The following is a 12,930-nucleotide window of genomic DNA, read 5'->3' on the forward strand; positions in this document are numbered from 1 at the left end:
CATCTCCTATGCCCAACGCCGAAGCCGCCTGAAAAAAAGGGTCCGGGACTTGTTTTGAGCTTCAGGCGTGCGGCGTTCGGCGTGGAGATGTGAACCATCTCTATAGAGGGCAATGTAAAATCATCCCGTATTAGGGGCTGCTGCGGCGTCGCGCTTCAGGCGTATATACGCCTAGGTGTGAACAGAGCCTAAACATTATTTCAAAGGATTCTCAAGAGCAAAAATTCTCAACCAGGGTTCTATGGAACCTCAGGGTTTCTCCAAAGGTTGGTAGGGGTTCCTTGTGCTGCGACTAATTGACCTCCCATCTGATGGTGGGGTTAACACCACTTGGAAGAGCCAGCTGCATGGCACCAGTGATCTTTTTAGCGGTCTTAAGGGAGGCATTTTGATCATCATTGTAAAAAGGGTCATTCTTCCCACCGACCACCAATGTAAGGAACATTTTTTTATTTATTTTTTTGCTGACCAACAATAAAAATTGAGACCTGAAAATTATTTCAAGGTGTCCTGTGGGATAAAAAGATTCAGAAAGGCTGGCTGAGAGTAGAGTGCACCCTGTCTTGTAGATAAGGCACACCCCTGGTGCAGAGGTAGAGGCTGTCATTAGAATAGAATTTATCACAGGATTGGAGCTCCATAGGTTCTCTACACGGGAAAGTAGAAAGAGGTAAAACAACGTTGAGCTGGCAGTTGACCTACTGAAGAGTAACGACAGGTTTCCTTTAAAAACTTTGGTGTAGTCCCTCTGGTATTTCCATAGTGCCGTGAGCACACCAATAACTACATACATTTCTACACTTCAGACTTGAAAGCAGACTGCACCAAAAAAACAGGAATGTATGTGTACATGGTGTAGTCTACATTCAAGACCATGCCTTGAGAGACACTTCTTGTTCCGTCACCATTCAGTTAAAGCAGCACACAATGACCATACCCTCACTCATTTTAGTTGTGCATCTTGCATGTGTTTTTCCATTTACCATTCATCACAATGAAAGGCGTTTTCCAGAAAATGCAGCCAACTTAATTTTTTGAAAATAAACAGGTATAAAATGATCCTAAATGGAAAAATCCTACTCCAATATTATTTGAGAGAAGACAATGGTCCAAACTGGAGGCCACCAAGTGCTAATCTCACTTGGTGAGGCTTCGATCATTGAATGTTCCATTTAAACTGGAAGAATCTCCTGTACACTTTATTGTCATCAAGTGGCAATCTCACTTGGTGAGGGTTCATCCATTGAATGTTCCATTTAGAGTGGAAGAATCTCCTGTAAGCTTTAATGTCCAGAAAGAAGCATGAAATAAATACAAAAGCAAAAGTCCAGATCTCTCCCTGGGATCTGCAGTCCATCTGTACAGTTATTTACATGAAGGCAAATTCATATGTAGATCTTCAACATGATAAATTCTGCATCTCTGTCTGGGATTCGAATGTCTCTGAAATGTCTTCAAGTTCATCCAAAACCTCACTGAATGACGGTCTCTTAAATGCCTCCAACTGTATAAAAGAGAAGAAGCATGTTTTATACAACCTGAATGGCTACTCAAAATACAGCAACAGCCAATAGCAAAATTATTTCTCAACAGACAGACATACTATTAGCATGCTGAAATCGGATTGGTTGCTCTGCTATAAAGCCCCCTTTTAACCTGGGAACCTGAATTTTCTCCACCCACACTATTTAGTAAGGCAAAGTATGGCAACTCACAATGACCAATTAGGAGTCACCACTTAAGGACCGCCTTCTGCACATATACGTCGGCAGAATTGCACGGCTGGGCACAAGCACGTACAAGTACGTCCTCTTTAAGTGCCCAGCCGTGGGTCGCGGGCGCGCGCCCGCGACCCAATCTGAAGCTCCGTGACCGCGGGACCAGCGGACCCAATCGCCGCTGGAGTCCCGCGATCGCCCCCCGGAGCTGAAGAACGGGGAGAGCTGTGTGTAAACACAGCTTCCCCGTTCTTCACTGTGGCGCCGTCATTGATCGTGTGTTCCCTTTTATAGGGAATCACAATCAATGGCATCACACCTACAGCCACACCCCCCTACAGTTAGAAACACAAATGAGGTCACACTTAACCCCTCCAGCGCCCCCTTGTGGTTAACTCCCAAACTGCAATTGTCATTTTTTACAGTAAACAATGCATTTGTAATGCATTTTTTGCTGTGAAAATGACAACGGTCCCAAAATTGTCCGAAGTGTCCGCCATAATGTCGCAGTCACGAAAAAACCGCTGATCGCCGCCATTAGTAGTAAAAAAAAAAAAAGGTAATAAAACTATCCCCTATTTTGTAAACGCTAAAAATTTTGCATAAACCAATCGATAAACGCTTATTGCAGACAGATCAGGGAAGCCAGAAACACACATCAATGATTTAAAGTACTGAAGCAAGAAACTAGCATTACCATAAGTTCATCAGTGACAGACCATTTGTTTCTCTCAGCACACCATTTCCTTTATTACACTGCTGTTTATACAGCACACATGTCTACACCTCATAATGAAGTGATGTATATATTTTTTTTTTCTTTGCTATGGCCCCCAGGGCTGTATGTCACAAATATTTAATATATGAAAAAGGAATCTCAGAGTACTAAGGGATAGCTGATGAGAGAACATTGAACACTTTGCCTACTTTGACACTGGCATTGACTGCGAGGGTCATGTTTGCTTACGCAGGGATGCACAGGTGTTCCACGCATCCCCGTGCAAACAGCCCTATTCATGGAAAGTGGGACACAATGGTTGCACAAACACAGCCGCTTCTCCCAAACCCAACCCTCACGTGGGTGTACGCTGTATTACGCCTGTGTGGATGAGGCCTTATTTTTTTTATTCCTGACCATAATTTAAAAAAAGGAATGTATAAAAACCACTTTGAATTCTCTCACTTTTTGAATTGAATTACTGAAATAAAATAACTTTTTGATGATATTCAAATTTTATGAGATGCACCTGTATGTGGTTTGCAAGTTCTATAGGCGAGTAATGTGTATACATTGAAAAAAATTGGCATGGCAGTGAAAGCATTAAGTCCCCATTCACACTGATGCAGTGCGTTTCCCGCACCACATCACAATCGCACTCTGTTCAGGCAAACCGCTTCGCGTGTCAATGTTCAATTAACGACACCCCAAAAATGGTTTGCAAAACGCAGTGCGAATGGCTGGGTCAGGTCCCATTCCAGTGCAAACTAAAAAAGGTGCCTGCACCTTTCGTGCAGGTGCGGTGCGATTTGCTGTGCGATTTGAGCCATACAAAATAAACAGCTCAAGAACGGGATACGTCAGCCCAAAAATATTAACCCTTACCCTGCAACAACTGGCCGCTAAGTCCAGGACTCGTTTGGGACAGTCTTTAACTAGCGCTTGGAAAGCGATCACATCCAAACCATAGTCCTGAAAAACAAAGCATAGAGCTCAAGCATTACAGAAATGATAATTAATGCCACTCCAGACAAACACAGAACAGAAATATAAAGGCTGACCGATATTTCAATTGTTATAGTACAGGATTTGTATAGCGCCAACAGTTTACACAGCACAGTACAATATAAAAGGGAGACAATACAGTTACAATACAATAAAATACAAGAGGGTTAAAGAGGGGCCTGCTCATAAGAGCTTACAATACAAGAGAGTTTGTAGTGTTTTGTAGCAACCTTGAGAAGAAAACTCTAGGCCTTCAATAAATGGTGGAGCGCAGTCCAGGCCCGGCCCGAGTGACGTTCCAGTACGGACCGTCAGCCCACCAGTTTGCAGCGCTAGATCCCTGCTGCACTACCGTCATTGGTTGCTAGGACAGCCAGTGTCCTAGCAACCAATTACATCACTTGTGCGCCCCGTCCTCTTCAGCAAATTTCTCAGCCCAGCTCCCACCCCCTTCAGCACACTTCTTCTTCAAGCTCCTGGTCCCACCCCCTGCATGCCTACCTACAGGGACCTATCCATCAGGTACATCAGTGATTTGGAGATGGGCACTCTGATAGGGAAACCTTCTTTCTGATGGGGTCACTCCGATGGGAACACCTGCCCCATGGGGTCACCTGCTCAAAGGGGTCACTCCGACGGGGACGCCTGCTCCATGGGGTCACTCCAACGGGGACACCTGCTCCATGGGGTCAAATGATGGGGACAAAGATGTACTTTTGAAAAAACAGAACGTAAGAAAAATGTAAACTTTACACTATACAGTCCAATACAAATGACAGAGGAGAAAGATCCCAGTGTGTACAGCCAATCGCTGATACAGGTGTACTTTAAAAAGGGGTTGTAAACCCTGTTTTTTTGCATAGGATGCATTAAGGTGAAAACACTTCTGTCACCGGCCCACAAATCCCCCGTTTTTCTTACCTGAGCCCCGTATTTCCCTCAGCGGAGACGCGCTGTCCCTCTTTGCACTGAGTCCCGGCTCTTGATTGGATAGATTGATAGCCGCGCAGCCATTGGCTCCCGCTGCTATCAATCAAATCCAATGACGTGGGCGTCGGGGGGATTGTGCGGGGGCCAAGTGCACCATTCGTGTCTATGGATGCTGGACTCAGGAGCGTGCACGCAAGGTAACCCCCCGGGAGAGCGCTTCTCCTAGGGGGTTATCTGATTAGAGGAGGAGCCGGGAGAGCTGCAGAGGGACCCAGAAGAAGATGATCGGGGCCACTCTGTGCAAAATGAACTGCACAGTGGAGGCAAGTATGACAAGTTTGTGGTATTAAAAACAAACAAAAAAACGGGAAGTTTACAATCACTTTATACCTGAACTCAGGGGTTAGCCAGGGTCCTGCATTTACATGTGCCGACATGGAACATGCTGATGGGAGGAGACAGCAGAGTGATAACTCCACCAGTCTGTTGCGGTTTATTCATAGACAATGATGTGACCCAACTGTCAGGTTACCAAGCTGGCCATGCTGTGTGGTAGAGATGTGTAAATCTCAAGACTGGATGGGCCGAAATTTTTTATTTTTTTGGCAGGCAAGACAGTTCCCATACTTGTATTTAAAACTCTGTATTTAGTGCTTTGTGTGACTTTAGCACATTATACAACCAGAAAATGGCCACTATAAACCGCCTGAAAAGATTTTATTCATTTTCTTAAAGAAAACCTTCAATCAAAAGTAAGAGTGCCACTATAACTCCTCCCACCCCTTACACTTTTTTTTTTGGACAGGTATCTGCTCCCACTTTCTCAGTTCTTGCCTAGGCGAGCTCTACTTGGGTGCCCTCCCCGCCCACACAGGTCAAATCTCAGGAGGATGCAGAACCAGTCCCACAGTACCATGCGATTTTGGGGGCCAGCTGTAATTTCTCAGGAAGTCACAGCTGGCTCCCAAATCTAAGATGGCCAAGCCAGGGACCAGCATTGGTAAGAAGAACTGGCTGTGGGAAGACAGTGATGGTCTCCAGTCATTGATAAGCACCTGTCCATGTACCCCCATATAATATCTAGTGCTCATATGATGGAGTTCACTTACATTTGTTCTTGGAAGGATCTCGGGATCTGCTGGAATTCGACCAATAATTTCACAGAGGACAATTCCAAAAGAAAAGACGTCAACCTGAACAAGAAAAAAAAAGGTCAATACATTTTGAAATGGTTGCAATTCCTTTTTCTGATATGCACTGTTGCAGCAATCCAGTTCAAACATTCACATTCTAAATGCCATTTTTCCCTGCAGGTATAAAATCTGAAAAATTGGGCAAACAAACAAAAAAAAAGAAAGGGGGGACGGCTTCATTAAAGGAGTTGTAAAGGAAAACATTTTTTTTGCTCAAATGACTGTTTACAGGGTATAGAGACATAGGCCCGGATTCACATACATTGGCGCATATTTATGCCGGTGTAGCGTATCTAATATACGCTACGCCGACGTTGCGCAGAGAGGCAAGCACCGAATTCACAAAGCACTTGCCTCCCAAACTGCGTTGGGTTCCCTCGGCGTAAGCCGTCGTAGGTGGAAGTGGGCGTGAGCCATGCTAATGAGGCGTGACCCCATGAAAATGATGGGCAGAGTGCCATACAAGTACTTAAAACAAACGGCGCATGCGCCGTCCCGTGGACGTATCCCAGTGCGCATGCTCAGAATCACGTCGGAACTACTCCCTAAGATACGATGGATCACTGCCTACGACGTGAACGTAACCTACGCCGAGCCCATTTCACGTACTACGTAAACGACGTAAAATGCGACGGCTGTGTTCCCTGGTCCATACCTTTGCATGAGTTGCGCCTCATATATGAGGAATAACTTTACGCCGGACGTACGACTTACGCAAACCGTCTATATTATGCGCCGGGCGCAAGTACGTTCGTGAATCGGCGTAGCTCCCTAATTTGCATATGTACATAGAAAATCAATAGGAGCGGCAAATGCGCCCAGCGTAAATATGCGCCCACGATACGACGGCGTAGGCAAGTTACGTCGGTCATAGGAAGCCTATTTTTAGGCATATCTCAGATTGTGGGCACGGCGCATTGATACGACGGCGCATAGTTACACTTACGCAGCGTATCTCGAGATACGTCGGCGTAAGTGCTTTGTGAATCCGGGCCATAATAGTTAACTGATTCCTTTTAAAAATAGATAAAAATCAATCATATATTGTACCTGTAGTTTCAGTTTAGTTTTTGCATGTTATCCTGCCTCTGTGCTGTATAGAGCCATAGAGAAGTGATGGTTTGGAAACGAAACTAGAAGCTCCCAGTACTGTGATCATCAGGAAACAGACAACCAGGAAGTGTCCAGAACAGAGAAGGATTACCGCAACATCAGAGCAAAAACGAGCAATGAGGACATGAAACCAGCACTGCAGTAAAGTAAAGGAAGCTATTTAGCTAAAAAAAAAAAAAAATTCCTTTAGTGACCCTTTAAAGGGCCAGTTCACCCAGAAAGGGTATTTCAGCTTGTGGCAGATGCTGGAGGATAAAACCACCCGACAGTTCCTTTCATCTCTCGGGGACAATATTGGTGAGATCTTGGCGCCAAGTTCCCTGGTCTGCACATCTACTATGACCAATAACGAGAGTCTCTCCCACTACCCCTGCAGGACTTTAATAATAAATAGTGAAGGATACTCCAGGTAATGCGACAACAGATAATGGTCACGGCAGTTTGGAGACATCCAACAGCTTGACTCAGCACCAAGCTATATAAGGAGACAGCAAGTAGTTACACTAACTGGAATCTACCCAATGTGATAGTGCAATGCCCTGCCACTGTGCAAAGGGAAGAAGATTCGACACAGGGTTCGCTCATTTGCAGAGCTCCTGAATATAGATTCTAAAAACAGAGAAACTTGGTTTTTCATCCCCAGGTTTTGGTGTTCCCGGATTGGGTTCCAGAGTTTGGAGATTTCGAAGAGTTTTGGGAGGGAAGAAATCTCCAACCCAGTGTCCAGGTCTTGCATGCTGTGAGTGCAGATAAGCACAGCCCTTATAATGAAGGACCTTGGCATAGATCAGGGCTCCTGTTAGAGACAAGCACTCCACTTAAGAGACAGCATCCAATTGCTGGAGGAGAGATGGGGCTAAGGGAGTGGAGACAGCCAAGCAAGTCCAGGGGACTGAGAGAATCTGAAGTCTGGGACTGAGTCTTAGAGAAGTGAGAGAACCCCATCGAGAGGCCAGGGAGGGGAGCCGCTGCATCAGAGTGCTGAAACTGAAATGAGAGAGTCGGTAGAGCTGAGAGAGGGACGCAAAAACACAAAAAGATACTGTATGAGATGGTCTGAGGGACCAGCCCAGGACCAAGGTTTAAAGCGGGGGTTCACCCAAAAAACAAATTGTTAACATGACATTCAGCCGTGTTGTCAGAATGACAATCGGCTGTTTTTTTTTTTTTTTTTGACGTCGCATACAGCGCGTCACTAGTTGCCGAAAGAAGCCGAACGTCAGTGCGCAGGCGCCGTATAGAGCCGATTTGCAGTCCGGCTAGTGACGCGCTGTATGCGACGGTCGGAAGGATGCCAATCACTTAGGAACGCCCAGTCCCACAGATTACATACCCGAAAGCGGCGGTGAAAATACGGTATGTGCTGCACTGAAAAAAAAAACAAAAAAACAGCCGATTGTCATTCTGACAACACGGCTGAATGTCATGTTAACAATTTGTTTTTTGGGTGAACCCCCGCTTTAAGGCCTAATATTTATTTATTTATTTTTTTTGTTACCTGTTCTTAAAAGTGGAGGTTCCACCAAAAAAAAAATATTTCACCAAAAACCTAAAAAAAAAAAAAAAATGGAAAAAAAAAAAATTTACTCACCCTGTCCCAGAAAGCAGCCAGCCCATTCTCAAAGCGCCGCGCTGCATGCGCAGTAGGAAACGGGCAGTGAAGCCATATGGCTTCACTGCCTGTTTCCCTTACTGCGGTTGGCGGCGCTTGGAGCTGCCAGGATCGAGGATCGGCCTCGGCGGGGGCGGACATCGCTGGCGGCTAGGACAGGTAAGTGTCCTTATTAAAAGTCAGCAGCTCCAGTGTTAGTAGCTGCTGACTTTTAATTTTTTTTTTTTTTTTTTAATGGAACCTCCTCTTTAATGGTGAAAATTCCCTGCGTGGGCAACCATGTTCTGTTGAACTTTAATTTTGTTTAAAGTGGGAGCAAACTTCTATGCATGACTTTTACCTATAGGTACAGTAAATATATCCTAAACAGTTAACCCTTTGATAGACCCCAATGTTAACCCTTTCCCAGCCAGTGTCATTAGTACAGTGACAGTGCATATTTTCAGCATTGATTACTGTAATGATGTCACTGATCAAAAGTGTCCGATTTGTTCGCCGCAATATCACAGTCCTGCTAGAAGTCAATAATCGCCACCATTATTGGTAGAAAAAAAAATTACGTACACATATCCCATAGTTTGTAGACGCTATAACTTTGCACAAACCAATCAATAAACAGTATTGGGATTTTATTTTATTACCAAAAATATGTAGCAGAAAACATATTGGCCTAAATTGATTAGATTTTGTTTTACATTTTTTATAGAATTTTTGTAAATTGCCATTCTTTTGTTTGTTTATATATAGATTTATAAAAATAGAAACTGCAGAGGTGATCAAATACAAACTATTTGTGGGAACAAAAAGGAACTAAATTTTATGTGGGTACAGCGTCGTAAGACTGCGCTATTGTCAGTTAAAGTAACAGTGCCGTATCGCAAAAAATGGCCTGGTCAGGGGGGGGGGGGTAAATCTTCCGGAGCTAAAGTGGTTAATAAAATTGGGCTGGCAAGCCCTGAACCATAGTTGGAACTGGCATGGACTCACTAAAACTGCCTCTATTACTGAGAAAACAACCCCAATATCACACCAAATAAAATTCGTTTTGAAAAGCGTTAATTTCGTCTACTAAATGAACACTATTTTAGCTGACTAAAACAAATACTTCAGATGGACTAAAATACGACGAAAACTGAAATGGTGTGTTAGTCAGTCAAATAACTATGCCTAAAAACAAAATCAAAATTTGATGTCAAAATGAACACTACACAACCAAATAAGAATAAGTAGGGGATATCTACTAAGCTGCTGAAAGAAAAACAATTATAAATAAAGAAAAAGGCTTTTTTCTTAATATTTAATGTTGGTAATATATTCAGGTAATATGGGCAATGGCATTACAGCCAATAGAGTTTACAGGTTTTTTGTTTAAGTTATTTTTAAAGTTGCACATCTGTTTGTCAAAAAACAATGGGCCAGATTCACATAAAATTGGATAGGCGCAGCGTATCAGAGATACGCTACGCCGCCGTATCTTACCTGGCTTTAAGTCGAATCCAGGAAGATTTTGCGCCGTAAGTTACGGCGGCGTAGTGTATTTCTGGCGGCGGAATTCAAATCGCCGATTAGGGGGCGTGATTCATTTAAATGAAGCGCTTCCCTGCGCCGATTGAACTGCGCATGCTCCGTTTCGAAATTTCCCGCCGTGCTTTGCGCGAAATGACGTCGCAACGACGTCATTTTTTTAACTTAGACGTGACTTACGTCCATCCCTATTCACGGACGACTTACGCATACTTTAACATGGCAAGTCTATCTATACGCCGCAAAATAGCAGCTTTAACTATACGCCGGAAAAAGCCGACTAAAGACGACGTAAGAGAATGCGACGGCCGCGCGTACGTTCGTGGATCGTCGGAAAAAGCTCATTTGCATACCCGACGCGGAAAACGACGCAAACTCCACCCAGCGGACACCTAAGTATTGCATCTACGATCCGAAGTCGTACGCCTGTCGGATTGAACCCAGATGCCGTCGTATCTTGGTTTGAGGATTCAAACTAAAGATACGATGCGGGAAATTTGAAAGTACGCCGGTGTATCAGTAGATACGCCGGCGTACTCTCTCTCTGGATCTGGCCCAATATTTTTGTTTGTTTATGAAACTTGGTTTTATTTTTTAGGTGCATGTTCAAACCTTAATGCCATAAATAATAACATGTTATTACATTTTTACTTCAAGGAGTATATAAGTTTGGCAATTCTAGAGAAACGTTTAAATAATGCATTACAATTTAACTAAACCCATTCGATTTCAGTTGACTAAAATACAACTAAAACAATTCAGGAAGGTTAAAACGCGACCAAAACCAAAATGGCATTTTAGTCAAAAAAAGACTAATGCCGCGTACACACAATCGGAAATTCCGACAACAAATGTTCGATGTGAGGTTTTTATCAAAATGTTTTCCCTAAATAGCTTCCTTTACCTTAGTGCAGTCCTCCTTCACTTACCTCATCCTTCCATTTTGCTTTTAAATGTCCTTATTTCGTCTGAGAAATCCTCACTTCCTGTTCTTCTGTCTGTAACTCCACTCAGTAATGCAAGGCTTTCTCCCTGGTGTGGAGAAAGCCTCTTGAGGGGGGAGGGGGCGAGCAGGAGTGTCAGGACGCCCACTAACACACAGCTCCCTTCTCTATCTGCAAAGTAGAGAGCGTCCTGACCCTCCTGCTCTCCCCCTCAAGAGGCTTTCTCCACACCAGGGAGAAAGCCTTGCATTACTGTGTGTAGTTACAGACAGAAGAACAGGAAGTGAGGATTTCTCAGAAGAAATAAGAACATTTAAAAGCAAAATGGAAGGATGAGGTAAGTGAAGGAGGATTGCACTAAGGTAAAGGAAGCTATTTAGGGGGAAAAAAAAAAAATTACCTTTACAACCCCTTTAAACCACTATACTACCAGCCGCCGTCAATTGACGGCGGCAAGGAAGCTCAGTTATTCTGACAGGACGTCATATGACGTCCTCGTCTTTTAAAGCGCGCACCCGCCGGGCACCCGCGATTGCCCAGTAACTGAGCAGGACCGTGGATCTCTGTGTGTAAACAGAGATCTACGTCCTGTCAGGGAGAGGAGACCGATGCTGTGTCCCTTGTACATAGAAACACAGATCGGTCACCTCCCCCCGTCACCCCCTCCCCTACAGTTAGAATCACTCACTAGGCTACACATTTAACCCCTTCCCCGCCCCCTAGTGGTTAACCCCCCCCCCCCCCCGCCCATCACATTTATACAGTAATCAATGCATATTTATAGCACTGTTCACTGTATAAATGTGAATGGTCCCAAAAATGTGTCAAAAGTGTCCGATGTGTCCGTATAATGTCGCAGTCCCAATAAAAAAAAAAAAAAAAAAACACCAATCACAGATTGCCGCCATTCCTAGTAAAAAAAAAAAAATAAAAAAAAAATCATAATTATGTCCCCTATTTTGTAGGCGCTATAACTTTTGCGCAAACCAGTCACTATACGGTTATTGCGATTTTTTTTTGATTTTTTTAACCAAAAATATGTAGAAGAATACGTATCGGCCTAAACCGATTTTTTTTTTTTTTAAATGTGATATTTATTATAGCAAAAAGTTAAAAATATTGTGTTTTTTTTTTCAAAACTGACGCTCTTTTTTTGTTTATAGCCCAAAAAATAAAAAACGCACAGGCGATCAAATACCACCAAAAGAAAGCTCTATTTGTGGGAAAAAAAGAATGTCAATTTTGTTTGGGAGCCACGTCGCACGACCGCGCAATTGTCAGTTAAAGCGACACAGTGCCGGAAGCTGACATTTCGCCTGGGCAGGAAGGGGGTATATGTGCACAGTAAGCAAGTGGTTAAACGGCTTGCTTATCTAAACCATTAATTTAGTAAAATTACATTATTTGGTAGGTAAACAGAGCCATACATGCAGAGACACACCGCATCTTTCACTGCGCACTCCTAACACAGAGACCGAGCGATCAAAGACAGCTCCTGGTCCAGGCTAACGATCGGTAGCCGGCAGGACCAACTCCCGATCATGTGAACACTGTGACAGCCAATCACAGTGTTAACTGATACAAGTGCCTCACTTCACCCTATAATAAAAAACTGTGTGTTTGTGTATATATGGCAACGTGGACCCCGCCACTAAATTGCCTTTATCTTTAAAAACACTCCATTTATTGCTAAAAAATCTTCACACATTACACTCACATGTAAAAGGTGCTTGCTGTGCACCAGCATGGAATATAGATATTTTGTGTTATCACTACTCGCTATTCCTCTGCAATCCTCCGTGATCTGGGGTTGAGCGCCGTGACATCAAAGCCACAGGGACACATGGCTTCCTCAGGGGGAGAATATATTAGGAATGGAGCACAGCATGCAGCACGAGTGATGCACATTTAATGGATTGTCAATTGATTGAAGTATGCTGAATTATCATAGGGATTCATGTGTTTGGCCTAATACAGTATAATCAGGCAACATATATTGGACTTTTGTCATTGACAAACTTTTTTTTTTTCATTTTATTGTAGTTTATTTAATTTGACTACATTATATTATTACTTTTCATCTGTAACATGATTTGAAGTGCACACAATTACAGTTAATAGGCACTAAGTGTCTAAGGCAATTTAGTGGCAGGGTCCACGTTGACATTATATA

General features: G+C 43.5%; 1 protein-coding gene across 1 annotated transcript in view; it reads right to left on the minus strand.

Moving 5' to 3' along the window:
* Window positions 1-435: 435 nt before the first annotated feature.
* LOC120914025 (dual specificity testis-specific protein kinase 2-like) overlaps window positions 436-12,930 on the minus strand; it is a 95,357-nt gene continuing 82,862 nt past the window's right edge. Inside the window, exons 7-9 of the mRNA XM_040324454.1 lie at window positions 5,481-5,564; window positions 3,322-3,408; window positions 436-1,504 (exon numbers count right to left, since the gene is read on the minus strand). Coding sequence (XP_040180388.1) covers window positions 1,400-1,504; window positions 3,322-3,408; window positions 5,481-5,564 — 276 coding nt within the window. The 3' untranslated portion in view covers window positions 436-1,399. The remainder of the gene's footprint in view (window positions 1,505-3,321; window positions 3,409-5,480; window positions 5,565-12,930) is intronic.

This window comes from Rana temporaria, chromosome 9 (assembly GCF_905171775.1).
Source record: "Rana temporaria chromosome 9, aRanTem1.1, whole genome shotgun sequence".
In the NCBI taxonomy this organism is placed as follows: Eukaryota; Metazoa; Chordata; class Amphibia; order Anura; family Ranidae; genus Rana; species Rana temporaria.